Source organism: Ursus arctos, unplaced genomic scaffold (genome assembly GCF_023065955.2).
Source record: "Ursus arctos isolate Adak ecotype North America unplaced genomic scaffold, UrsArc2.0 scaffold_19, whole genome shotgun sequence".
Taxonomy (NCBI): domain Eukaryota; kingdom Metazoa; phylum Chordata; class Mammalia; order Carnivora; family Ursidae; genus Ursus; species Ursus arctos.
In genome coordinates, this window is record NW_026622863.1 from 41,404,440 (window position 1) to 41,428,244 (window position 23,805).

At 48.3% G+C, this 23,805-nt stretch overlaps 2 protein-coding genes across 3 annotated transcripts in view; one reads left to right on the forward strand and one right to left on the reverse strand.

Moving 5' to 3' along the window:
- Positions 1 to 625: 625 nt before the first annotated feature.
- THAP8 (THAP domain containing 8) lies at positions 626 to 12,414 on the reverse strand. Of its 2 annotated transcripts, none has more exons than XM_026484504.4 (3): positions 12,212 to 12,414; positions 3,460 to 3,652; positions 626 to 3,227 (listed from the first exon to the last, which is right to left on the reverse strand). In XM_026484504.4, the coding sequence occupies exons 1-3, from the start codon at positions 12,292 to 12,294 to the stop codon at positions 2,832 to 2,834; spliced, it is 672 nt and encodes a 223-aa protein (XP_026340289.2). In that variant the 5' UTR covers positions 12,295 to 12,414; the 3' UTR covers positions 626 to 2,831. The 2 variants fall into 2 exon arrangements, with proteins under 2 accessions (XP_026340289.2, XP_057170687.1); XM_057314704.1 differs by lacking the exon at positions 12,212 to 12,414 and adding an exon at positions 8,726 to 9,185.
- Positions 12,415 to 12,969: 555 nt separating this feature from the next.
- Positions 12,970 to 23,805, forward strand: part of WDR62 (WD repeat domain 62) — a 44,204-nt gene continuing 33,368 nt past the window's right edge. The window contains exons 1-8 of the mRNA XM_026484538.4: positions 12,970 to 13,202; positions 15,834 to 15,925; positions 16,834 to 16,896; positions 19,924 to 19,981; positions 20,201 to 20,371; positions 21,159 to 21,296; positions 21,691 to 21,873; positions 23,221 to 23,381. Coding sequence (XP_026340323.2) covers positions 13,026 to 13,202; positions 15,834 to 15,925; positions 16,834 to 16,896; positions 19,924 to 19,981; positions 20,201 to 20,371; positions 21,159 to 21,296; positions 21,691 to 21,873; positions 23,221 to 23,381 — 1,043 coding nt within the window. The 5' untranslated portion in view covers positions 12,970 to 13,025. The remainder of the gene's footprint in view (positions 13,203 to 15,833; positions 15,926 to 16,833; positions 16,897 to 19,923; positions 19,982 to 20,200; positions 20,372 to 21,158; positions 21,297 to 21,690; positions 21,874 to 23,220; positions 23,382 to 23,805) is intronic.

Sequence of the window (23,805 nt, forward strand, 5' to 3'; positions counted from 1 at the left end):
CTCCTCCCTTACCCCACAACTTGCTCCCTATAATGCAGCCGCAGGGACCCAACACATCCCACATCAGGGCCCTCCTCGACTCAGAAACATCTGCTTGCTGCACCTCATTCTAGATAAAAAAACAATGTTCTCAACCGCAGCCCACAAGGCCCTAGGTGAACGTTCCCCCGTCATCTTTCCAGCCTCTCCTCTCACTCTCCCCCACATCCACTACACTACACTGGCTTCCTTGCTCCTCCTCAGTGCAGGACCTTTGCACTGGCTGTTCCTCTGCCCAGAATGCTCCTCCCCCAGATACTCAGTTCCCTCTCTCCCCTCGTTTAGGGTTTCACTTATTGGTGCCTTTTCAGTGAGACCTTCTCTGCTCTAAAATTGCACCCCCCCAACACACTCCCTTTCTTGCTTCAGTTTTTGCCATAGCAACACTGCCCTCCCCCAGCTGATACCCTGTATGCTGGGCATTTGCAGCGGCTGTTCTCCTTGGAGCATCCAGCCGATATGTGTTCCCCGCCAGCTCCTCTCATCCAGGTGTCTGCTCAAACGTTGTCTCCATAGAGAGTCCTCTTCATCCCCCCATCCGCCACCCCAGCCCATTACATTTTCATTTAGTCTTTACTAGTGCTTATCACAATCTGAAATGATCTTGTTTATTAGTTTACTAGTTTGTCTTCCACTCGAGCAGAATAGGAGCACCGTGAGGGCAGGATTTTATTGGCTGTGTTCACTGCTGTATACCCAGCTCGGCAAGAGACTTGGCAAAGGGTACAGGGCGCTCTTCAGAACCAGGTAAAATCCTTGTTCTGCTCTGAGACTGTTATTACTGACTGCAAAGGTTCAAGCTGGCACCAGGGACCTGGCACCAAGGGGAATAAGGATCGTTGGGGCTTGGGCCCAGGTCAGCCCCAAGGTTCAAGGGCTCCATAGAAGGGGGTGCTTGGAGTCAGGCCCCTGAGGGAGGTGCTGCAATGGCCCAGGCATGGGTGGTGGGGCTAGGCAGGCCCATGCATGAGGAGTCTCTCTTCCTCTGTTTTCTGTCATCTGTCCCATAACATTATCTGTCCTGGTACTTATGCACTGGGAGTCTTAGTGTGCAGGAGCTCCTGCTTGGCATCCAATGTAGGAGGTGCAGGACTCTGGGCAATGACCACAGCTATCTCAGGCCCTCCACAGATGATAGGATTCCTCAGGTCCAGGGAGCTACGCAGTCCCAGACAAAGAAGTGAGAGAGATGGAGAACATAGGGGAAAGAGGGGAGGGAAGGAGAGGGGGGTTAGAGAGGAGGGGGGAAAATGGTGAGGAATAGGGAGGCCAAGGTAGGAGGGGGATGTCACGGAACACAGAGAGATGTGGGCAGAGAGATTTGTGGGGTGGACAGGGGAAGAGATGTGAGGCCAGAGAGACATTCGTAGGGGGAATAAAGAAGTACGGGGAAATAGAGGAAAATGTGGGGGACATGGAGAGACAGATATGGAGATAGGCCAAACACAGGGGAAGACAGAAAGGGACAGTGATATGAGGAACACAGAAAGATGCCGGTGAAGAGAGACTTGGGGAAATGGGGAGACAGGAGGGCAGAGAGATGGGGCAGGAGAAACATAAAGATGAACGTGGGAAGAGAGAATGACACGGAAAAACAGGGATTGAATGGGGACAGCGGAGGCAGAGAGAGACACTGTCAGCCCGGGGCCCTGGCAGGCTTCATAAAGAGTCCCGGGTCTGAGTCAGAGCTCTGTCCCTGCTCTTCTGTATGTCCCCCTTGTGCCCCAGCATAGTCAGGTCATAGTCTCAAACACAGAGCCTCCAGGAGCAGCACACTGTGGTTCCAGCTGATTGCTACTAGCTGTGAATACAAACCTAGTGCCGCTACATCTGCTGAGCCTTCAGGAAGACCAAAAATTATTTTAAAACACTGTTGTTGAGGCCAGAAAAAATCATATCTGTGTGCCATGTCCAACCCACTGGCTGTCAGGCTGAGACACCTTAGCTACAGGGCTACTTTGGGCGGCTCCTTTTTTTTAAAGACCCTCTTTTTTTAATTTTAAGATTTATTTATTTGAGAGAGAGAGAGAGAGACAGAGACAGAGAACACAAATGGGGTGAGGGGCAGGAGAAGCAGGTTCCCTGCTGAGCAGGGAGCCAGATGAGGGGCTCGATCGCTGGACTCTGGGATCATGACCTGAGCCAAAGGCAGATGCTTAACCCACTGAGCCACCCAGGCACCCTGGGGGAGCTCCTTTCTGCAACCTCTTCCCACTTCTCTTGTCCAGCGAGGGCTGAGAGGCCTGGGACCTCAAACTTGGCCCTGGGTTTTTAAGCAGGGTAAAGGCCTGGTCAAACTGATTTTTCAAGAGAGGATACCCTCCTCCAGTACTCAGTAGTAAAATATAGGAGCAAAGGACCTTTAGATGGGGCCACGGAGACTCAACTAGATAAGCTGCAAATTCAAGCTCTATCGGGAGCCAGCCTGGGAGCTCTCCAAGAGGAGAGCACCGGCATCCTGTGATGTATCCTTGTATCCTCAGACACCTGGTTTGAATCCTGGTTCTGCAACTTCCTGGCTGCCTGACTTTGGGCAAGTTACTGTAGCATCAAGGTCATAGTGAGTTTTCAGTAAGTTATTAACGCTGTCTGGCAGAGAGTAAGGGCTCCTTAAATATTATTAATAAATAGAGCAGCCATTATCCTGCTATGACCAATAGTTGGTAGGCGTTGCCATACTGACTTTTTCAAGAAAAGCCAGAAACTTGGAAACATGAGTGAAACATTCTGACTTAAATACTGGACTCTAGTTTAAACGAAATACATACACTATGGGGGACAGGTGGCCACACTCACCAGGCACAGCAGGCCCTGGTGGGCCTAGCTGGCAGGCCGTCCCTGCACAGCTGCTGCGCCAGCTGTTCTAGAGCCTGCAGCTGCACCTGGTGCTGCTCATGGCGCCACTGCAGTCTCTGCACCCGCCTCTGCAGCGCTCCCAGGACAGCGCCCAGCCTGGGCAAGGGGTGTTGGGCCCGGACTCCAGGCTGTGGTCCAGCAGGAGCAGAAGGAGGGGGCAGGGGGCTCAGGAACACAGCGGTTGCGGCCTCAGAGCCTCCAGATGCTGACCCCAGTACCACAAAGTGCCTGGGGCCGGGGGCGGAGACAGCTGCACCTGGGGATAGGGGCGTGGCCTCTGGTGGGGAGGGAGGCACAGCTGGCTTCTCAGTGCTTCGGGAACTCTGCAGCCTCTGGAAGACAAGGCATGGGATAGGGGGCATCAGGGCCAGACTCCAAGGGGTACTGCCCTCAGATAAGGCCAGACATCAAGGAGGAACTTCCTTCAGGAGGGGAGGGCTGAGGATCAGACTGCAGGAGGGATTTCCCTCAGGAGAGGAAGGCTGGGGATCTGACTCCATGGATTATTTCCAGGTGGAGAACACTGGGGGTCAGACACCAGCAGTGGGACTTCCTTTTGCTCACCTGAGCAGGTGGTGTTGGGGAGAAAATGGATGGCACTGCATCAGGCCGCAGGTAGCGCACACCCCAGCGCCACTGGAAGCAGGAAGGTGTGAAGTGCTCACTGCATAGGTGCTGGTGGCAGCTGGGTACCCAGTCCTCATGGCCCATGTGCTGCAGCCAGGCCCGCAGCCGGGGGCCATCCTTCAGTGGGAACCTGCCAGGACCGTGGGGTTACAGGGTCAGCAGTATCAGGTGCAGTCCCAGCCCTCTGAGGACATGCACACCCAGAGGTCCCTAGGCTCCCAACCTGTCTCCCTAGGCCAGAAGCTGACCTGCCTCCTACCCAGTCTCTCCCTACCACCAACCCACATCCCATTCTTCAGCTCCACCTTTTATTTATTTATTTATTTATTTATTTATTTATTTATTTATTTTTTATTTATTTATGTGACAGAGAGACAGCCAGCGAGAGAGGGAACACAAGCAGGGAGAGTGGGAGAGGAAGAAGCAGGCTCCTAGCCGAGGAGCCTGATGTGGGACTCGATCCCGGAACGCCGGGAACACGCCCTGAGCCGAAGGCAGACGCTTAACGACTGCGCTACCCAGGCGCCCCAGCTCCACCTTTTAAACACCCAACATCAGCCCACCTCTCCCACCTCTGCTGCCCCTTCCAGCCAGCCTCCATCCTCTCCTGGCTGGATTTTTGCAGCAGCCTCCTTCCTGATCTTGCCACCCGTAGCCGAGTGCCCCACCCCCCACACAATCTGTTCCTCCACATGAGCCTGAGAGAATAGTTTATGAAACTGGACAAATCTGGAAAGTGTCTACATTCATGAGGGTGGGGGTGGGGTGGGGTGATAGATTAAAAGAGATTTAAGGAACATCCAGTTGCAGGCTGTGGACCTCATCTGCAACAAATCATTCCATAAAAAGACATTTTAACACAGTTGGGGAAAATTGAACATGAACTGGGTATTGGATAGTTGTAAGAAATTAATTTTGCGAGGTATGATAATTGTATTGGTTTATGCTTCTAAAATAGTCATCTGCTGGAAAAACATCCTGAAAGATTTATGGGTAAAAGCACTAATATCTGGGATTTACTTTATTTATTTATTTATTTATTTTTTTAAAAGATTTTATTTATTTATTTGACAGAGATAGAGACAGCCAGCGAGAGAGGGAACACAAGCAGGGGGAGTGGGAGAGGAAGAAGCAGGCTCATAGCGGAGGAGCCTGATGTGGGGCTCGATCCCACAACGCCAGGATCACGCCCTGAGCCGAAGGCAGATGCTTAACCGCTGTGCCACCCAGGCGCCCCTGGGATTTACTTTAAAATCATGCATTAAAGGTTAGCAAAACATTAGCAAAATGTTGACAACTGGTGAATCTGAGTGACAGATGCATGAGAATCCATTCATGTAACTATTTTTTGTGTATGCTTGAAAACAACTGTTAAAAGGTTTTTTAAACAACTCAACAACAAAAATTAATCCCATTAAAAATGGGCAAAGGACTTGAACAGATATTTCTCCAAAGAAGATATACAGATAGCCAACAGCATATGAAAAGATGCTCAATATCACTAATCATTAGGGAAATATCACCTCATAACCATTAGAATGGCTACTATAAAAAAACAAAATGGGTACCTGGATGGCTCAGTTGGTTAAGCATCTTCAGCTCAGGTTATGATCTCACACACTCTCTCTCTCAAATAAATAAAAGTATTTTTAAAAATAAATTTAAAAATTGAGGGGGCCCTAGGTGGCACAGTCAGTTAAGCGTCCAACTCTTGGTCTCTGCTCAGGTCATGATCTCAGGGTCTTGAAATCAAGCCGCATGTCAAGCTCTGAACTCAGCAAGGAGTCTGCTGAAAGTTTCTCTCTCCCTCTCCCTTTGCCCCTCTCGGTACTAGCATATGTGTATGTGCACGCATGCTCTTTCTCTCTAAAATAAATAAATAAATCTTTAAAAAAAATAAATAAAAATTAAAACAAAACAAGTGTGGTAAGGATGTGCAGAAACGGAAACCCTGTGCACTGCTGGTGGGAAATGTAACATGGTGCAGCCACTACGGAAAACAGCATGGCACCTCCTCAAAAAAATGTAAAAAAAAAGGACCATATGATCCAGCAATTCTACTTCTAGGTATATACCTAAAAGAATCGTTAAGGGGGGTCTTGAAGAGATATTTGCACACTCATGTTCATAACAGCATTACTCACAATAGCCAAAAGCTAGAAGAAACCCAATATTCATCAATGGATGAATGGATAAAGAAAATGTGGTATATGCACACAACGGAATATTATTTAGTCTTAAAAAGGAATTTCTGACACATGCTATATAATATGGTGAACCTTGAGGACATTATGGTAAGTGAAATAAGCCAATCACACACACAAAATATATGAGGTATCTAGAGTAGTCAAATTCATAGAAAAAGAAATAGAACAGTGGTTTCCAGGGGCTGGGGGGAGTAGGAAACTGGGATCTGTTGTTCAACAGGTATAGAGTTTCAGTTTTTCAAGATGACAAAGATCTGAAGATTGGTTGCACAATAGTGTGAATATCCTTAATATTACTCAGCTATATATTCAAAAATGGTTAAGATGGTAGATTTTATATGTATTTTACAATTAAAAAACAAATTAAAAATTAAAGTGTAAAAAAATGAAATAAAAGCTTTCTCTGTGGGAGTGGGTGGGGATTATCTGAGACTCAAGACTGTCCAAAATGAAGATCTTATTCCAGCTTCATCTGTAGCCAGGGGTGGCCACATAATTGAGTTCTGGCCAGTCTGTCCTGTGGCGGCTGTCAGAACCTGTGACACATTAAATGTTTATTTTAAGCACTTACATTTTGAGATAGTTTGTTATGCAGCATTAGAGAATATAGTCAGTCATCCACATTCCACCTGCGTAATACCTTCCATATCTGTCACATTTACTTAATATTTTTCTTAAAATTGACCAACTTTAAGTATGGAACAAAGATACCTCAAAGAGAAATTTTACACCACAACTGAAAATGGAAAACCAGTATCAATTTCCTGAACAGAAGTTGACCAGAAAAACCACTGGATACCTTCATCTGCTGAAGGCTCCAAAGCCCGCTCTCTCTTTGTTAAGAGGGCAGAGTAAGGGGTGTTAGAGAGTGGGGGACACCACCATCTATAGGAGACAAAGTAACAAACTCAGGCACATGCACACAAAGGAATACCACACAGCCCTAAAACAACGTGGAGGCAATCTATGAACTGACATGCTACTGTCAGGCATATACATTACATGAAAAAAGCAAAGTTCCAAACAGAGTATATTAGCTGTTAGTAATTGTGGCAGGCTCAGTAGTGGCCCCCAAAAGATATCCATGTTCTATCCCTGGAACCTGTGAATACTACATTGCACGACAAAAGATGTGATTAAGTTAAGGATCCTGAGATGAGGAAGTCACCCTAGATCGTTCATTTGGGCCCTACATGCGATTGCAAGGATCCTTGTAAGAAGGGGGTCGACGGATGCTATGACAGATGAAAGAGGAGAAGGTGATGTGATCACAAAGGCAGAGACTGGAGTGACGTGGCCACCAGAAATCAGAAGGGGCAAGAATCGGATTCTCTCCTACAGCCAGTCTCGCTGAGAGTGTAACCATGCCAACACCTTGATTCTGACCCAGTAAAACTGACTTGCACTTCTGGTCGCCAGAACTGTGAGAGGATAATTTCTGGTGTTTTAAGCCATCAAGTTTGTTTCAGTATCCACAGGAAACTAATACAGTAATAAAGGGAGAAATTAGAACACATATTCAGATTTGCTAGTATTTGCATAAAGAAACTGGAAAGGACACATAAGAAAGGAGGTGGGCAGCATGAACAGAGATGGGCATGGGAGCAAGACTTCTCAGCCAAAAGGCCGACAGACAGGGCAGGTGGGGGTGGGGGTGCAGCTGGTGAAAGAGGACAGAGGGGCTGACTCAGAATCTGAGCTGTGGAACCCAAAGAGCAGAACCCCAGGGCACCCAGCCAGGAACTCTGGCTGCTGTGGTCCCTTTCGCCTCTGTTTGGGATCCAAATCCTCCCATCAACCCCATTCTGCCTGGACACACACAAGAAATCTCTTGCAGCAGCATTCCCCACTCCCTTCTCCTTGGCAGAGACTGACAAGTGACTACTCACACCTCCTTTTCTTCTTCCTTACTAATAAAACTCCAACTTTAGTTGAGGTCATCATGTGCCGTGCTAAAAGACTATGCTTCCCAGGTTCCTTTGTGTAGGTGGGGCCACGTAACTAAGCTCTGGCCAGTGAATGCTTAAGTGTTGTGTGAGAAATCTGAGATGGTACCTTAAATGCGAAGGGGTTCTCAAATGGATCAGGGCAGCTCAAGGGGCAAAGGAGGAAAGTATCATGAAAACTCTCTTCCTTACTTAGTCTTTTTCTTATTTTCCTTTGTTCCTCTGGATGGCAACACTTTTATAACGGAATCTCTAAAAATCTACTTTAGGGGCACCTGGGTGCCTCAGTCAGTTAAGTGTCTGCCTTCAGCTCAGGTCATGATCCCAGGGTCCTGGAACTGAGCCCCGCATCGGGCTCTCTGCTCCTTCTGCTGCTCCCCTTGTCTGTGCTCTCTTGCTCTCTCTGTCAAATAAATAAATAAAATCTTAAAAAAAATTAAAATTAAAAAAAAAAAGTCTACTTTAAGTGGACAGCCAGTGTCTGCCTTTTCTATAAAATAGTGTAGTCTCGTCGGTCATCTTTCTAGATCATGTAGTGGCATACACTGCTAGAAGTCCCTCTTTTCAAAAAAAAAAAAAAGTTATTTTCTTCCTTACTAACAATCAATTCAAAATGTCTTTAGGGTGGTTAAATGCCCAGCTAAATTACTACATTTCCCAGTCTCCTTTGTAGTTGGGGGTGACCAATGATGAAGAACTCACTATTGGGTGGGGTTTCTGGGAAGGCTTTATAAAGGGGGCTAACTGAGGTTACAATTGGAGCCCCTTTTGTTCTTCCTTCGTTCTCTTTTCTTCTTACCAGGAATGGTAGGCCATGATGCTGGGGCACTTGGCAGCCATCTTGCATGGAAGCTGCGTGCTAAGGATGACAGCACACAAAGATAGGAACCTCAACCCTAATGATTGTGGACCTGCCACACCAGTGCTGGTCTGTCAACCTCTGTATTTGTTTTATTTGAGAGAAAAATAAACCCTTGGTGCATTCTATTATTGTTCAAAATATTTGTTGCCCTTCCCCAGATGAAGATTACATATCTCTACTGCACTGACCTGAGGCTTGCCATAGTCCTTTGGCCAAAGGACTGAAAGTGACATAGGACACTTCTAAATATAGAATTTATGAGGAGTCATTGGGTGATTCTTCCTACTTTGTCTTTTCCCCCTCCTATAAGACCAGCAATATTCCATGTAGGGGAGGCTCCTTCAGCCTGAGTCCCAGGTTGGGATATTGTAGAGCAGGTCCACAAATGGTCTGCAAAGGACATACAATGAATGAGAAATAAACCTTTGTTGTAGTAGCAGATTTTGTGTCTGTTATTGCAGCATAACTTAACCATGCTGTATCCTATAACCTCCATAATAGTTTTTAAGCCAATAATGTTTCACGACTTTTGGGGCGCCTGGGTGGCGCAGTCATTAAGCGTCTGCCTTCGGCTCAGGGCGTGATCTCAGCGTTCTGGGATCGAGCCCCACATCAGGCTCCTCCGCTAGGAGCGTGCTTCTTCCTCTCCCACTCCCCCTGCTTGTGTTCCCTCTCTGCTGGCTGTCCCTGTCAAATAAATAAATAAAATCTTTAAAAAATAATAATAATAATATTTCACGACTTTCTTGCTGCCACCCAAATGCAATTCCTAACTCATATGCTTCCCATTAGAGATGACTCTCCTATGTTCTGCAATGGCTGCAAACAGAACTAATGAGTGTTTCCTTTGGCTGCCTGGCAGGCTCTTATGTTATTCCCTGGCAGCCACTTCCCTCGACAGGTTTCACCTTGTTCCTTCCTCCCATCCACACCTTCTCCTGAATCTCCTTTGGAAACAGCTACTCACCAAACTCTTAACCTTGTGGTTTCTGCAAGACTGACTCGGGGGTGAGCCCTGAGGTGGAAATGGGTTAGCCTGTGTGAAGGGCAGCCTGGCAGCCATTGGTGGGATTTAAAACCACATAGACATGAACTGATTTTTATAAAGTCACCTGGCTGCTCTGTATGGTTGTCATTGTTCTCCTTGTTATTATATGTGAAGCACTCAGAACCGTGCCTGGCATACAATAAGTGCTCTCTAAATAAGTTGTTCTTGTAAGGGATGCAGAAGTGTATAGGCAGGGAGGCCAGCAAGCAGCCATCTCAATGTCTCATTAACAGAGGATGGCAGCCTGAACTACACTGTGAGAGCAGAGGTAATAAGAAGTTGTTAGGCTGGAAAATGTAGGGGTTTTCTGTTATTTCCTAACAGTTTAGTTAGGTTTTTCCCATTTGCACTTATAACCGTAATGCCAAGGTGTTAGGGGTTTTGTTGTGGTTGTTGCAGGGTGGGGATGTGTTTGGAGGGTAAAATCAAAGGATGGGTTGATGGACTAGACTGGGGGCAGCAGTGCTGAAGAAAGGATCAGGAGTGACTCCCAGGCGGGGTGTTCAATTCTTCAATGTTTGACCCTTCACCTATCCATGAGCTTTGTCCAGACAGGAACAAAGATCTGTGAGGTCCTCTGTGTCCAGCAGGGGCTTCCTTACTCCAGGAGACACTCAGAATTGCTGAATTAATAAACAGTGCCAGGGTGACATGTCTAAAAAAGCAAATCTAGACATGCTGATTTAGGTTTAAAGACTTCTCTGCATTACTCCTATTCTGCACCAGGGTCCCTCAAGGGACATGGATTGCTGGGTTTCCTCGTTTGGGGGGGGCATCTGAAATGCATTAATGAAATTCATCCGACAAATATTTACTGAGCACCCACTATGTGCTAGGCACTGTTTGAGGGCTGGGGAAATAACAGAGAACACGACAGAGAAAAATCTGCCTTCATAGAGCTGACATTCTAGTGGGGGAGACAATAAATGAATACATCAAATATGTGATATGCCAGATAGTGATAAGCATTAAAAGGAAAAATAAAGCAGGAGAGGCTCATCATTTTACACAGAATGAGACCATAAAGGTAAGACCTTTCCAGGCAGAGGGAAAAGTACAAGTAAAGTCCCTGGGGCAACAACGTTCCTGGCATGTTAGGGAAACATCGAGTTGCCAGTGACACTAGAGCATAGTGGTAAGGGGCATGAGGAAGGAAATGAGGTCATACAGATATTGGGGATCCAGCGCCTGTAGGGCTTTGTAGGGATTTCTGTCTGCTCCAGTCTCACCTTTTTGTCTTTTATAGAGTGAGGTGGAGCCAGGGGAGGATCTGAACAGAGGAGGACTCTGACCTGACAGGGATACACAGGTTCCCTGGGACTGCGTGTGGGGATCAAAGTGTGGGAGTGGGTTGATCAATGAAGAGGCTACTAAAATAGTACAGTCAGGAGGTGGTAATGGCCAGAACCAGAATGCAGGCAGAGAACAGGGTCAGAAGTGGTCAATTCTGGATATATTTTAAAGGGAGTGTCAACAGGATCTGCTGATGGACTGCTGAGGAATGTGTCCTGGCCCATTTAGACTAAGGCCACCAGAGACACAGCTCTAGTCCAACAGAGTCAGGTTTATTTACCATGGCAATGAGGGAAACTGCACACCAGCCGTACTACGAGGAGTCTCACCCAACAAAGAAAAAGCGTTATTATTTGGATTTGGGAGAAGGGTGAATTTTAGGTGAAATGTAAATAAAACTGTTTGGATACGCTTAAACTAACCGCAGAACTATGTGTAAAAGGATAGATATTAGGTTTGGATTGTGAAGTGAGTCCAGGGTCCTGTCTCCTTGAAAGCAATAAAGTTTAGGTAGATGTGGAAAACTGTGTCTAGAAATGTCTTACCTGAAGCTCTGCACCTGGACAGAAGCAACCTCAGTTGTCAAAGTGACAACCCTCCAGGCATTAAGTGAGATGGTTCATTTTTACTGATATAATTCCAAATGGCGAAGTTTATGACAGCCTATGATTTTAGAGAACAAAGTTTCCTAGTAAAAAAGCAGTCACTCAAAGGGGATTTTTTTTCACTTTACATCTGCAGTATGTCCCTGAGAAAAATATAGAGGTATTTTTCCTATTAACTCTTCAGCAGGATTTTCCCATGTATTTTATTCCAGCCAGGGAATAATAAATGGGAAGACAGATTTTTTTTTTTTAACAGTTCAAGCTAAGTTCTACTTTCTCAAGTGTAAGGAAAGAAAAGAGGTAGGGATGACTCTAAGGTTGCCAGGCTGAACAACGGGAAAGATGGAGTAAGCTCTTAACTGAAATAAGAAAGGTTGTGGAAGGTTTGGAAGGGAGACAAGATCAGGAGCTCAGCTTCGGATGTTTTGTTTTTGAGATACCTCAAATTCGCGGGGGTAACGGGTAGGCAGTTTTAGGCTCCTTCCTCCACAGTCCCACTTCTCACGCTCGCCCCTTTCACTACCTGTAGTTAATCGTCTACCCCTGCGCTTTAACACATCTGCACCTTTGCATGTGCTGTGTTTAGTGCTGAGAATACCGCCTCTTCACTTTGCAAACCCGGCTTCTAGACACCTGCAAGCTGGATCAGGAGCCCGGCATAGCTGCAGTTACCCTCGAACCCCGCCCATGCCCCGCCCCCACAAGCCCCGCCCCACGCTTGCGCTCACTGGTAGAAGCTCAAAGGGCGGTTGTCAGCGCCCAGTCGGCCCGCAGTGTTGGAGCAGTTCGGCGCCCGGCAGTATTTGGACATGGCTGTTCGACCCCGTTGAGCCCTGTCCAGTCTGCCGACCTACTTTGGTCCTCGCCCGGCGCCGCCGAACCCCGCCCCGCCTGCTCTCCACCTGCCTCACGTGATGGCCCCTGGTGCCTCGTCACGTGCGGGGGACGGAAGACAGCGCCTGCGCTCTACGCCCCCAGTCGTGTTACCACAGTTACGCCGGGTCACGTGGCAAACGGGGACCGGCTAGGCTCTGGCGCAAAGCCCGTTCTTAGCCACCCGTGACCTGACCACGTGTTGGGGGAGAGGTGGAGTCACGGCTTTTCTAAGCCTGTGCCAAGTGGTCGGTCTCTTTCGGCTCCACCCTACGCTTCCATCCGGGCGACTGCCACTGCGTGGGTACTCGCTCGCGGATGGGGAATGCAGCAAAAAACGAACTGGAGGCTTTGGTCTTAGCTACGTAAAAGTTAAAACCTAAATGTTTGTTAATAGTGAAAACACAGACCACATAAAAAACGCCACCTCCCTTGATCAGGCATCAAGTAAACTAGCTATGGCTCCACCCTGCCCTATACTTCGCTCCGCCTCTCAGCCCTCATTGGTCAAAACCGCCGCCCGGCAGCCCTCACATTGGCCAGACCCGGGAACGCCGCATCCAATGGGCGGCGGCGCCGGCTTTCCCGCGGCCGTTTGCTCTTCCAGTAGGACGTGGAGGCGGCGGCGGCGGTTGAGGAGCGTAACGGTCGCCGGGCTCCGGCACGACGATGGCGGCCTTGGGGCCCGGAGGCTACGCGCGGAACGATGCTGTCGAGAAGCTGCCATCCGTCACGGTGGGAGTTCCGGCGCGGAGGGGCCAGTGCTCTCCTCCCCCCGCTCCGCCGCTCTGTCTCCGGCGGCGGACACGACTTTCGGCGGCGTCGGAGGACACGGTGCAGAACCGGGTGAGGAGCTGTTTGCCCTGCCCACCCCAGTTCCAGGGTCCCTGGGCCTCCCCTGGGCCTCCCCTGGTCACGCCCTTAGATCGTTGGCCCCGCCTATCAGCCCTCGGCTCGTCCGCTCAGGCTCCTCTCTGGCCCGCTTGGTCTCCTAGGTCCCGCCCCGTTAGCCAGGGCTCCTCCCACTCTCCCGTCTCCTCTCTGAGGTAGTGCCCACCATTCCCAGCCCATTTCTTCCTATCCCCAGAGTGTATTTTAGTTCTAATCACCATCTACTCTCTCCTTCCTGCGTATCCCATTAGTCACCTTCAGCTGTCTCTCTGGGCTCTTCCATTTTTGTTGACCTCGCCCTTCGCTGGATCTTTAGGGTCCCTACCAGTGTTCAATCCCGAGTTCTACCTCCCTCGTCTGTCCCTCAGCTCACTCCACCTTCTCTCCCCGCCTGCCTTCTTTTTCCTTCTGCCTTACCAGTATGGAATTCTTATTACATATTGGCACCCCAAATTATGGAGACCATGTGAGTAATTGTAAGTAAGTAGTAGGTAGAAGGAATTCCATTAGCACAGCAGCAGTTTAAAAAATTGTTCTCTAACCCTCTGAGCTACAAAGTCTGTTTTTATAAAATAGAAGTAACAATAACCATATCATGGAGTTTCAGGGGAGCAGAAATGAAATTGTGACTATGACCTGGTTAGCAGAGGCCAGGTAGAAGGTGGAAACATGGTAGATGCTGGTGGATCTTGTTCCTGCCACATGGCTTCCTGCTGCACTCTCATTATATCACCCATTCCTGGCTGCAAGGCCTGGGCGAGTAGCCTCTGCCCACCTCTCTGGCTGTACCTCCTTTGTGCACCCTTTTACCAATGTGCAGTCACCCTAGCCTGTTTTCTGTTTTCCTGAGGCTCCAGGAAAGTTTTGTTTGCTGGGTCCTAAGTGTTTGCTGAGTCTTCTGGGCTTTTCGCCGCAGTCCACCTGGCTGGCTCCTCATCCCTCAAGTCTCAGCCTGAATATCCCTACCCAGAGAGGCCTTCTTGAACCCCAGCCTAAGACAGATACCTACTTTAATCTCTTACTTAGCATCCTGTACTTTGTAGCCCTTATCTTGTATGTACCTGAAAGTGCCTCATGAGCTCTAAACTGTGTATAAAATAGAGGAAGAGCAATAGCAATTTCAGAGAGGCAGTAAACAATGTGGTTAAACAGCCTCTGGACCCAGACTGCCTGAGCTTAACCCTTAATTCTGTTCTCGTTATGAACTTTTCTGTGCCTCGATTTCCTCATCTGTCAAATGAGGATAATAATATAAATATTCCCTTGTAGGGTATTTGTGAGGATTAAGTGAGCTCACATATCTTAAGCATTAGAGCAATACCTGGCACGTTGCAAGTACTCTATTAGTGGTAGCTACTATTGTTTGATTGTGTATTTTGAGTAATTGGTGTCATTTATTTATTTTTATTGTTTGGTGGCACAGAGTCCATCTGGCTGACAAACGCTCTACTCTAAAAAATGACCATCATATTACATTAGTGCCCAGCAGTGCTGATTGACAGATATAAAAACCATGTGAGTGCCATTGCCTGATTGCTTGGGTTAGAGTCTTGGTGCTGCTGCTTCCTGGGTGGGTTATCTCTCTGGACCCCTTTATATCCTCATCTGTAAGATGGAGATGATGACAATGATGAACACATCACAAGGTTATTGTGAGCATTAGGTAAGTCAGTACAGCTATAGGTATTTAAAGAGTGTCTGGCTCCTGGTAAATGCTCAAGAAGCGTGAGCTAATATCATCCTATGTTTGCCTCTCATTTCTGGGGCCAAGGACTTGCTTGAGAATGTTTTACTTTGTAAGAATTGGAAGCTAGTGTATTCAAACCATGAAAATACCACAGTTCTAATAGTCCATATTCTAAATAGGTTTAATTAACTATGATGAAGACTCACCCATTTAAATTATTTTGCTTAGAGAATTTTTAAATTTTAAATGTGACTGTTCAGTTGTTTCTTTACTGTTGAACCTCTAGACTGAATTTGCTGAGGGAACAGAGGGTGTCCACTCTTGCTCACTGGTGTGTCTCTCCTGCAGGGCCCAGGGTACTGGCCTTGGAGCCAGAGACTAGCTGGGTTTGTAGCCCAACCTTGCCACTCCACAGATGTGGGATTTTGAGTTTTAATAATCTCATCTGTAAAATAGGGATGACAGTTGTATCTTCTTCCTTGGGTTGTTGTGGGGTTTCAGATCTTTCATCCATATAAAATACTTAGAAACTTATTCAGAGGTCACCTTCTCAGTGAAGCCTTCTCTCCTTCCCCTAGACTCCCAATATCCTTTCCTGCTTTTTCTTTTTTGCTCCTGTCATCACCTGACATCTGTTTTACATATTTGTTTTGTTTTTTATGTCCTTCATCCCATCACCACTAGAATGTGAGCTCCAAGAGGGCAGGGATTTTGTCTGTCTTCCCCACCAGTCTGTGTCCTTCAAAGGCGTGTTGAGAACAAATGTTAGCTGTTGGTAGCATGACTGTAGAAGCTCAGTTAGTGTTGGAGGCCACAGGGACTGAATGTGTGGCTGAGGCACTGGTGCCACGAAGGACCTACTGGGACAGGTCCTTCTGACTTGGGCTTTTCCCCCACAGGTGTCACTCGAGAAGATACTTGGCATCACAGCCCAGAACAGCAGTGGCCTAACCTGTGACCCCAGTACAGGCCACGTGGCCTACCTAGCAGGGTGAGTGAGTGGGTGGGCCTTGGCTCTTCCATCTGTAGACCGCAGATAAGCTGCCTACCCCTGAGTGCTGCAGAGAGGATTCCATGGGTCCATCCGTGTCTAGAACAGTATCTGGCATGTGATGATCACTATGAAAGCCTTATTGTGACTGCAGGTGGGAGGTGGCAGTAATTCTGGGAAAGACCCAAGCCGTGGTGTCAGACAGCCTGGATTTGTGTCCCAGTTCCACCATGTGCTTTCCTGTGAGCACCTCCTTTTTCATCCATTAAACAGAATTAGTGATATCCTCCTTTTGGGTAGTTGAGAGGACTGAAAGATATCCTCCTACTGTTTATTTCACAAATACTGATCTAGCCTGGCACTGTTCTAGGCACTGAAGGGACTCCCTCCATGCCTATAGGGCAGGCCAAACCTGTCGTCATTTCTAATGAATTGTATGTGTTATTCCGTCTTTGGGATGCAGTGCAGGATAGAGGACAGGGGTGGGCTCTTGAATCTGACAGGTATGGATTCATATCCTCACTCTGTCTGTGACCTGCTGGTTGGCCCTGGGCAAAGGATTTTCCCTCTCTGGGCTTCAAGTTTCCTCATCTCTAAAAGGGGACTAAGATGTCCGACTTCACCCGGCAGTTGTGAGGATTTAAAAAGATTGTGTACATAAGGTCTTTATTAGCCCAGGGCCTGACAGAATAGTTACCACAGAGGAAGTGTTGGTTTCTGTTTAAGAATGTATTATTTAATAACATGAATTGTCCTAGAATTCTCAGCATAGATACCTGGAGGGGGAGGAGAGACTCTTCTGTTCAGAGGGAGCTTTATTTATATGTGGGCTCTTCTGTTGGGAATAGAATCATCCCTGGACCCTAGTACTTCCTTTAGTTTGGACATATTTTCCTCTTTCTCCCCAGCTGTGTGGTGGTGATTTTGAATCCCAAGGAGAACAAGCAGCAGCACATTTTTAACACTGCCAGGTAGGCTGGGCCCTGGGCATTGGGTAGGGGTGGGACCAGGGTCCTGGTACTTAACCCCTTCTCCACATTGCTTGGAAGCTCGTATGTGGGTGACTAACTCATTCACTCATCTGTCAGTTCAGCTACATTCTGCTGCTTTGTGCTAGGTAGTGTTTCAGGTGCTGAGGACAGTGAGAATCTCCGCTCTTGTAGAGCCGACAGCTCAGCGGGGGAGACAGACTAAACCAGTTGGCAAATTACTAGCCAACTCTGACCATTGCTGTGGAGGAAAGAATGAGGATGTGTTAGGGCAGCCGTGCAGGCAGAGAATGGTGAGGGAGAGGGGAACCATATCAGAGGGCCTAGGGAGGGCCTCCCGGAGGCTGAGACCTGAGAGAAGTAAGGGGGTGACCCCTATGAAAGTGTGGGGAGAGTGTTCCAGGTGGAGGAAGCAGCAAGGGCAAAGGCCGCGCAGTGGTTAAGAATCTTGGGTTTTTTGAGGAGCAGCCGGGAGTCCTGTGCCTGGAATGAAGAAGTGAGTGAGGGGGAGATGAGGTAGAAACAGAAACCACTTCTAGGTATTGGCAATTTTTTAATTTTTTATACGGAAATAATTTTATACTTTAAAGAACAGTACGAAGAATGCCTGTATACCTTTCACCCATTTTTCCCAAATGTTAACCTTTTACCACATTTGCTTTATCATTCTTGGTCTATATATATAGTAATTTTTTTTTTCTGAACTATTTGAGAGTAAGCTGCAGACATGATGTCCCTATACCTCTGAATATTTCAGTATTTCCTTGGGAAGGGGGAACATCCTTCAGAACCACAATAGTATCAACAAAGGCAGGAGATTAAAATTGGTACATCACTACCATCTAAGCCTCTTTAAAGTTTTACCGTTTATTCCAAGAATATTCTTTATAGCAAAAGGATTCTGTCCAGAATCACACGTTGCATTTAGTTATCTCTTTGGGCTTCTTTAGTCTGAAGCAGTTTCTTCATCTGTTCTTGACTTTCATTACCTTGACACTTAAGGATTACAGGGCCAGGTATTTTGTAGAATGCCCCAGCTTTTGGGCTTGTCTGATGTTTCCTCATAGACTGAGATTCTGCATCAGAAGGAATGCAGCTTTCTCCTCAGTGCGTTCTAGCAGGATGCTAGATATTGATCTCTCCTATGACTGGTGGTGTTCACTTGGGCCTTTGGTGAAAGTGGTGTCTGCCAGGCTTTCCCAACTGTGAAGCCTCTTTTCCTCTGGTGATCAGTGAGTATCTTGTGGGGAACTTCTCTGAAACTGCAGATATTACCCTGTTCCTCACCAGGATTTCATTCACTAGTCTTAGCATGGCTTTGACATTTTTCAAAGGCTCTGCAGGGGGGCGCCTGGGTGGCACAGCGGTTAAGCGTCTACCTTTGGCTCAGGGCGTGATCCCGGCGTTCTGGGATTGAGCTCCACATCAGGCTCCTCCACTATGAGCCTGCTTCTTCCTCTCCCACCCCCCCTGCTTGTGTTCCCTCTCTCGCTGGCTGTCTCTATCTCTGTCAAATAAATAAATAAAATCTTTAAAAAAAAAAAAAAAAGAAATGTTAAAAAAAAAGGCTCTGCAGGGAATTCTGATGTGTGGCCAGGGCTCTGCCCTGTCAGATTAGGTAATGTGGGCAGGACTTCCCTGTGTTGAAGTCTCCTCATCTCAAAACTGGCTGAGAGTCCTGACTTCACAAAGTGCACTTGAGGGATTAGTGCAGTGATGCCCATATAGCATTTTGCAGAGGGCCAGGCACAGGCTCAAGGTAGGTGACAGGTTAGGAGTGGCTTTAGACAACAGAAACCCACAGCAAGCATGGCTTCAAATATAAGGACATACCCTTCTTTCATAAATGAAGTCCAGAGGTGGGCACCCGGGCGGCTGGTGTCCCTGCAAGCATCAGGAACCCCCATATGCCTGTCTTTCTGACCATGTGTATTGTGAGGCTTCTGTTCTTGAGGTTGTCTCATGGTCTGAGATGGAGTTCTGGCTGTCATGTCCTTGATTCAGAAGGGCAGTGACTGGGGATGAGGGCAAAGAGTTCCCTTTAAGAAGCTTTTCTGGAAATTGCACACAGCATTTCAGCTTACCTCTCGTTGGCCAGAATCCATTGTGTAGCTGTGCCTGTGTAGCTGCAGGAGAGGTGAGGAAATGCACTCTCACTGGGGACGCTGCCATTGTAATTGAAACTTGGATTCTGTCAGTGAGGAAGCAGGGGCACGTGGCCATTGGATAGGCAGCTTGCCTTGTTTGCTGCTGTAGGAGCAATGGGAAGCCACCAGAGTTGAGGTGATGATGATAAATATTCCGTGTGGTTGTCAGAACTCAGAGCATTTACTTAGTTATCTGCACACCAATTAACTCAGGGAGACAATTACTAGACTATCAAGGAACACAGATAAAAGAGAGAGGGGAGAAGAAAACAACAGCATCTGGGAACCATGAAACTTGCTGCCAAAAAAACATACAAACGAGCCTGGTCATTCAGTCCTTGTGAAGGCGGGAGAGAAACATGTTGACTGTTCATGGGATTTCCAGAACACCTAGTGTGTTTAGCAGTGGAGCACAGCTGCAGGCTGTCTCTGCGTGCTATCTGCCAGGATCCTCCCTTCAGCACCATGCCCGTAGTTAGACCAGATTGGTGCCATTTCCTGCACCTGAATTTCTTGGGGTTACAGGGTGGGTGGGGTCTTAGGGAGCCCAGCCCTGCTGAGGGAGAGGAAAGGAAGGTCCCTGTACAGTGACCCCCCCATCTGGGTTTGGGGCCTTTGTTTTTACCCCCATTTCCCTGTGCCACTGACCCCTTCTGGCAGGAGGGGATGGAAGGAACGCAGTGTGTGCTGTGCTGGGCACACAGGCAGTGTTGGCTGTGTGGGAGCTGCTGGTATCACCTCTCCTGGCCTCTTTCAAGGCTTGGAAGCCGGGAGTGGGCAGAGTTCTGTGAGCACAGCCAGACAGGGGTCTGGCTGCCTACCCACCTTGGAACCAGTGACCAGCTCCTTTCCTTACCCCCAGGAAGTCTCTGAGTGCTCTGGCCTTCTCCCCTGATGGGAAGTACATAGTGACTGGGGAGGTGAGTTGTGATGGTGATTGAGTGGGTGGGGAGGGGCCTTGGGGCCATTCCTTCTACCCACCAGTAGGCCTGGGAGGTCCCTAGAACAGCTTCTTCCTGGGCAGATGGGGGAGGTGGCTTTTGGACACATTCTGGGGCAATGACAATTTCAGCCCTAAAAGCCCTTCTAGCCCTGCCTGGTGCAGAACCTATCAGCAGTAACGGCCCCGCCTTCCCCAGAACGGGCATAGGCCTGCTGTACGCATCTGGGATGTGGATGAGAAGAGTCAGGTGGCAGAGATGCTGGGCCACAAGTATGGCGTGGCCTGTGTGGCCTTCTCCCCCAATATGAAGCACATTGTGTCCATGGGCTACCAGCACGACATGGTACTGAACGTCTGGGACTGGAAGGTAAGACAATTGATGGGTGTGTGGGCAGGCAGCCAGCTGCCAGAGCACCCTGAGGCTCAGGCATTGAGCGAACTAAATGAGATAATTTGGTAAGGTGCTCATTTATCCAGAAAATATTTATTGAGCACCTGTTGCATGCTGATCCCTGTTCTAGACACTTACTGTGAGGCAAATGACAAGCTCTCAACTAGTAGAATTACCTAATTATTTTCAAGTCGACCAGCTGTGACCTTGAGCAAGTGACTTGACTTCTCTGTGAGCTTGTTTCCTCATCTGTAGGATGAATATGCTAGCATCTACCTCATTGAGTTGTGAGACTTATCAATGAGTTGATATGTGCTGGAAGGCTGGACTTTGGAACAGCTAGGGCAGGACTTGGACGTGGCACAAGCGGGTACCAGATCCTGGTTCTGTTCATTACATGCTGTGTGACCTTAAGCACATGACATCACCTCTCTGAGCTTGGCAGAGGTGGGGAGAAGCACCTTCCACTATCGAGAGGATTTCATGCTGTGAAGGCTCAGCCATGTGTGAGCTATAGAGCGTGGACTCGGGGGGAGAGCTCTGGAACTTACTCACACATGGAAACCCTTCCATGCCTCAGTCTCCTCTGTATTAGAAACGATGAGTGCCACACATGGGTTTCCCCATAAAGCAGCTCACTGGAGGGCCCAAAGAAATGTGACTTGGAGCAGGGGAGGGTGAGGAGATGCCGGGCTGAGGGCAAAGGCACAAACGATTCAATGGATGGGTGCTGGCATGAACTTGTCTGCATTGATCTTTCCAGAAAGACATTGTGGTGGCTTCCAACAAGGTATCGTGCAGGGTCATCGCCCTCTCCTTCTCTGAGGACAGCAGCTATTTTGTCACCGTAGGGAATCGGCACGTGAGGTTCTGGTTCTTGGAAGTCTCCACGGAAGCAAAGGTAGGTTTCTTCCCCTGCCCCCTTAGCCAGGCCTGGAGACGAACCGTTAGGGGTAGTATGGACTCCTGTCTTTACCTGAGATTTGGAGGCAGTGGGCTCAGAGGTTCTGCTTCTGGGCCTGCTCTCTAGGTGCTAACTGTCAGGCCCTGCTGGGAAATCTCCTCCCCTCCCACCGACCCCGGGGCCACACCTCTTTCCTGGACTGCTGCCTTCCAGCCCCTCTGCCTAGAAGTGTGTGTTCTGGTTCTTTCTTCCCTTCTTCATTTGGAGGAACATCTTAGAGTCCTTCTGTTTAGCTATGTGTCATATTCTCTGGTCCTGAGAGTCCCATTGCGACCTTGCTGGGATCTAGGCCATGTGGACAGTGACTCACTGAGCCCTGCTGTGCCTCCAGGTGACGGGCACAGTGCCCCTCATCGGGCGCTCGGGCATCCTGGGTGAGCTGCACAACAACATCTTCTGTGGTGTGGCCTGCGGCCGGGGCCGGATGGCCGGCAGTACCTTCTGTGTGTCCTACTCGGGCCTCCTTTGCCAGTTCAACGAGAAGAGGGTGCTGGAGAAGTGGATCAACCTAAAGGTACCCCACGCTCCCTGCCTGCCATCAGCGGGGAAAACACTCTGCGCAGGGCATGTGTCTCCAAGGGATGCTCAGTAATACCCCTGCCTGGTAGTTGATCCCGCTGGCTCTGGGTTTGACTCCTCAGAAGTTCTGCTTGTGAGACTCCGGGTGAGTGACTCTCCCTCTCCGAGCCTCAGTTTCCTCATCTATAAAACAGAAATCCTGCTGCCCGCCTCACAGAGTTGGTCAGGGAGTCCCATGAGATAATATATAGAAGGCACGCAGCATGGTGCCTGGTACCCTGTGATGGGCTCAAGGTTACAGTTGCTCTCCCATCACTGTTTGATCCAGTTCCCATTTCTCTTCTTCACTGAGCACTCTTAGATGGTGGGAGGACTGCATCTTTTTTTTTCCCCCCAAATCTAAGGTATTACTGACTTCGTTTTTTAGTCAAAAAAGGACTATATTAAAAATACATAACATTTTAAATTAAAGGATGATATATCTATAAATTGCAGAAGCACTTTTCTTCAGGTTCTGAGGATTTGAATCCAAACTGTTTTGCGGTTCTGAGACTGGATGGCTATCAGCAGGAGCATCATGATTTTCCCTCCTTTTCCTCCCCCTGCTCTTGTGGCTCCCCTCCAGAGCTCACCTTTAGGGCTAATGGCACGGTGTCAGGCCTGTGGAAGAATTCGGAGTTTCAGCTGTTTTTCCTAGTTGGTTAAACATCATTTGTTTTTTTTTCTCGTTTGAATCCTCTTTCTAAAACTTCAGCAGCTTAAGTGAGTCCAAAGCTTTTGACAGATGGGTGGTTACCCCTGAGCAGTTGTCTTAAATGACTTATAAATTAAGTCCCTCTAGATTTGGAAAAGCTCCTCTAATCTACGTCCAGAGGTCTGGTACTTCCTGCCCCTTCCATCTGTGTATCCTGGGTAGGATAGCTAGTCCGAGAGTCTTTCCTGTATACAGTCACATTTTTCTGCGTTGCTCTGAAGTCTAATCTCTATGAAGCTCTTTTTAAACAATAGGGAATAAAACAGAAGTCTCAGATTCAGCCCTGGTCCTGCACGTTACCTCTCCGAGGTCACAATCTGCTGAGCAGATTATTCTCCACACACAGTTGAGTTCTTCTGTAGACAGTTCTGTCACAGTTTGTGCCTCTGCCTGCCTGCTGGCACATTTCCTTCAATAGTGACTGCTATACCCTGATTCCAAAAGTTTAAAATTTGCTAAAATGGGCTTCTTAGACCCAAGGAACTCTAAGGCTTCTCTGGACGCTGAAGTCTACTCTCTTAGTCCCTATGTCTCTGCACTGGGCCACGTGGAGCACCAAGTCCACTTGGGTCCCCTTTGCCCCCACAGGTCTCCTTATCTTCCTGCCTCTGTGTCAGCCAGGAGCTCATCTTCTGCGGCTGCACAGATGGGATAGTCCGCATCTTCCAGGCCCACAGCTTGCAATACCTCGCGAACCTGCCCAAACCACACTACCTTGGGGTGGATGTGGCCCAGGGCCTGGAGCCCAGGTACTGCCCAGCAGAGGGTGGGAGAGGGGCCCACCCAGAGTCTGTCTGCTGACATCCAGTCATGCTTCCAGCTTCATGGACCGATCTGGCCAGGTCTGGGCTGGAAGCATAGAGCTATAACGAGGCAGCAAAATCTCTGCCAGCATGAAGTCTGCAGTCTAGTGAGGGAGCTTGATGATAAGCAAGTATATAAACAAAGTCATTTCAGATAGTCAGAAATGCTTAGGTGACATAAACCAGGAACTCAGGAAGGAAAATGCCTGGGGGTCAGGCTGTGTTGATTGGGGAGCCAGAGGAAGTCTCTCTGGTGAGGAGGAGCCAGCTATGTGGAGAGGTGGGTCCTAATAACAAGTATAAACTCCTGAAGGGCAAAACGTCCTGGGGTTGGCATGGTGCAGGAACAGCTAGGAGCTGTATGGCCAGA

Bases quoted from the DNA above. Each gene is read 5' to 3' on its own strand.
- THAP8 (XM_026484504.4), bottom strand. From the start codon at position 12,294: ATGTCCAAATACTGCCGGGCGCCGAACTGCTCCAACACTGCGGGCCGA. The intron at 3,653-12,211 runs GTGAGCGCAAGC...CGGTCCTGGCAG, and splicing joins CGCCCTTTGAGCTTCTACCA to GTTCCCACTGAAGGATGGCC. The intron at 3,228-3,459 runs GTGAGCAAAAGG...CTTGTCTTCCAG, and splicing joins CCCCAACACCACCTGCTCAG to AGGCTGCAGAGTTCCCGAAG.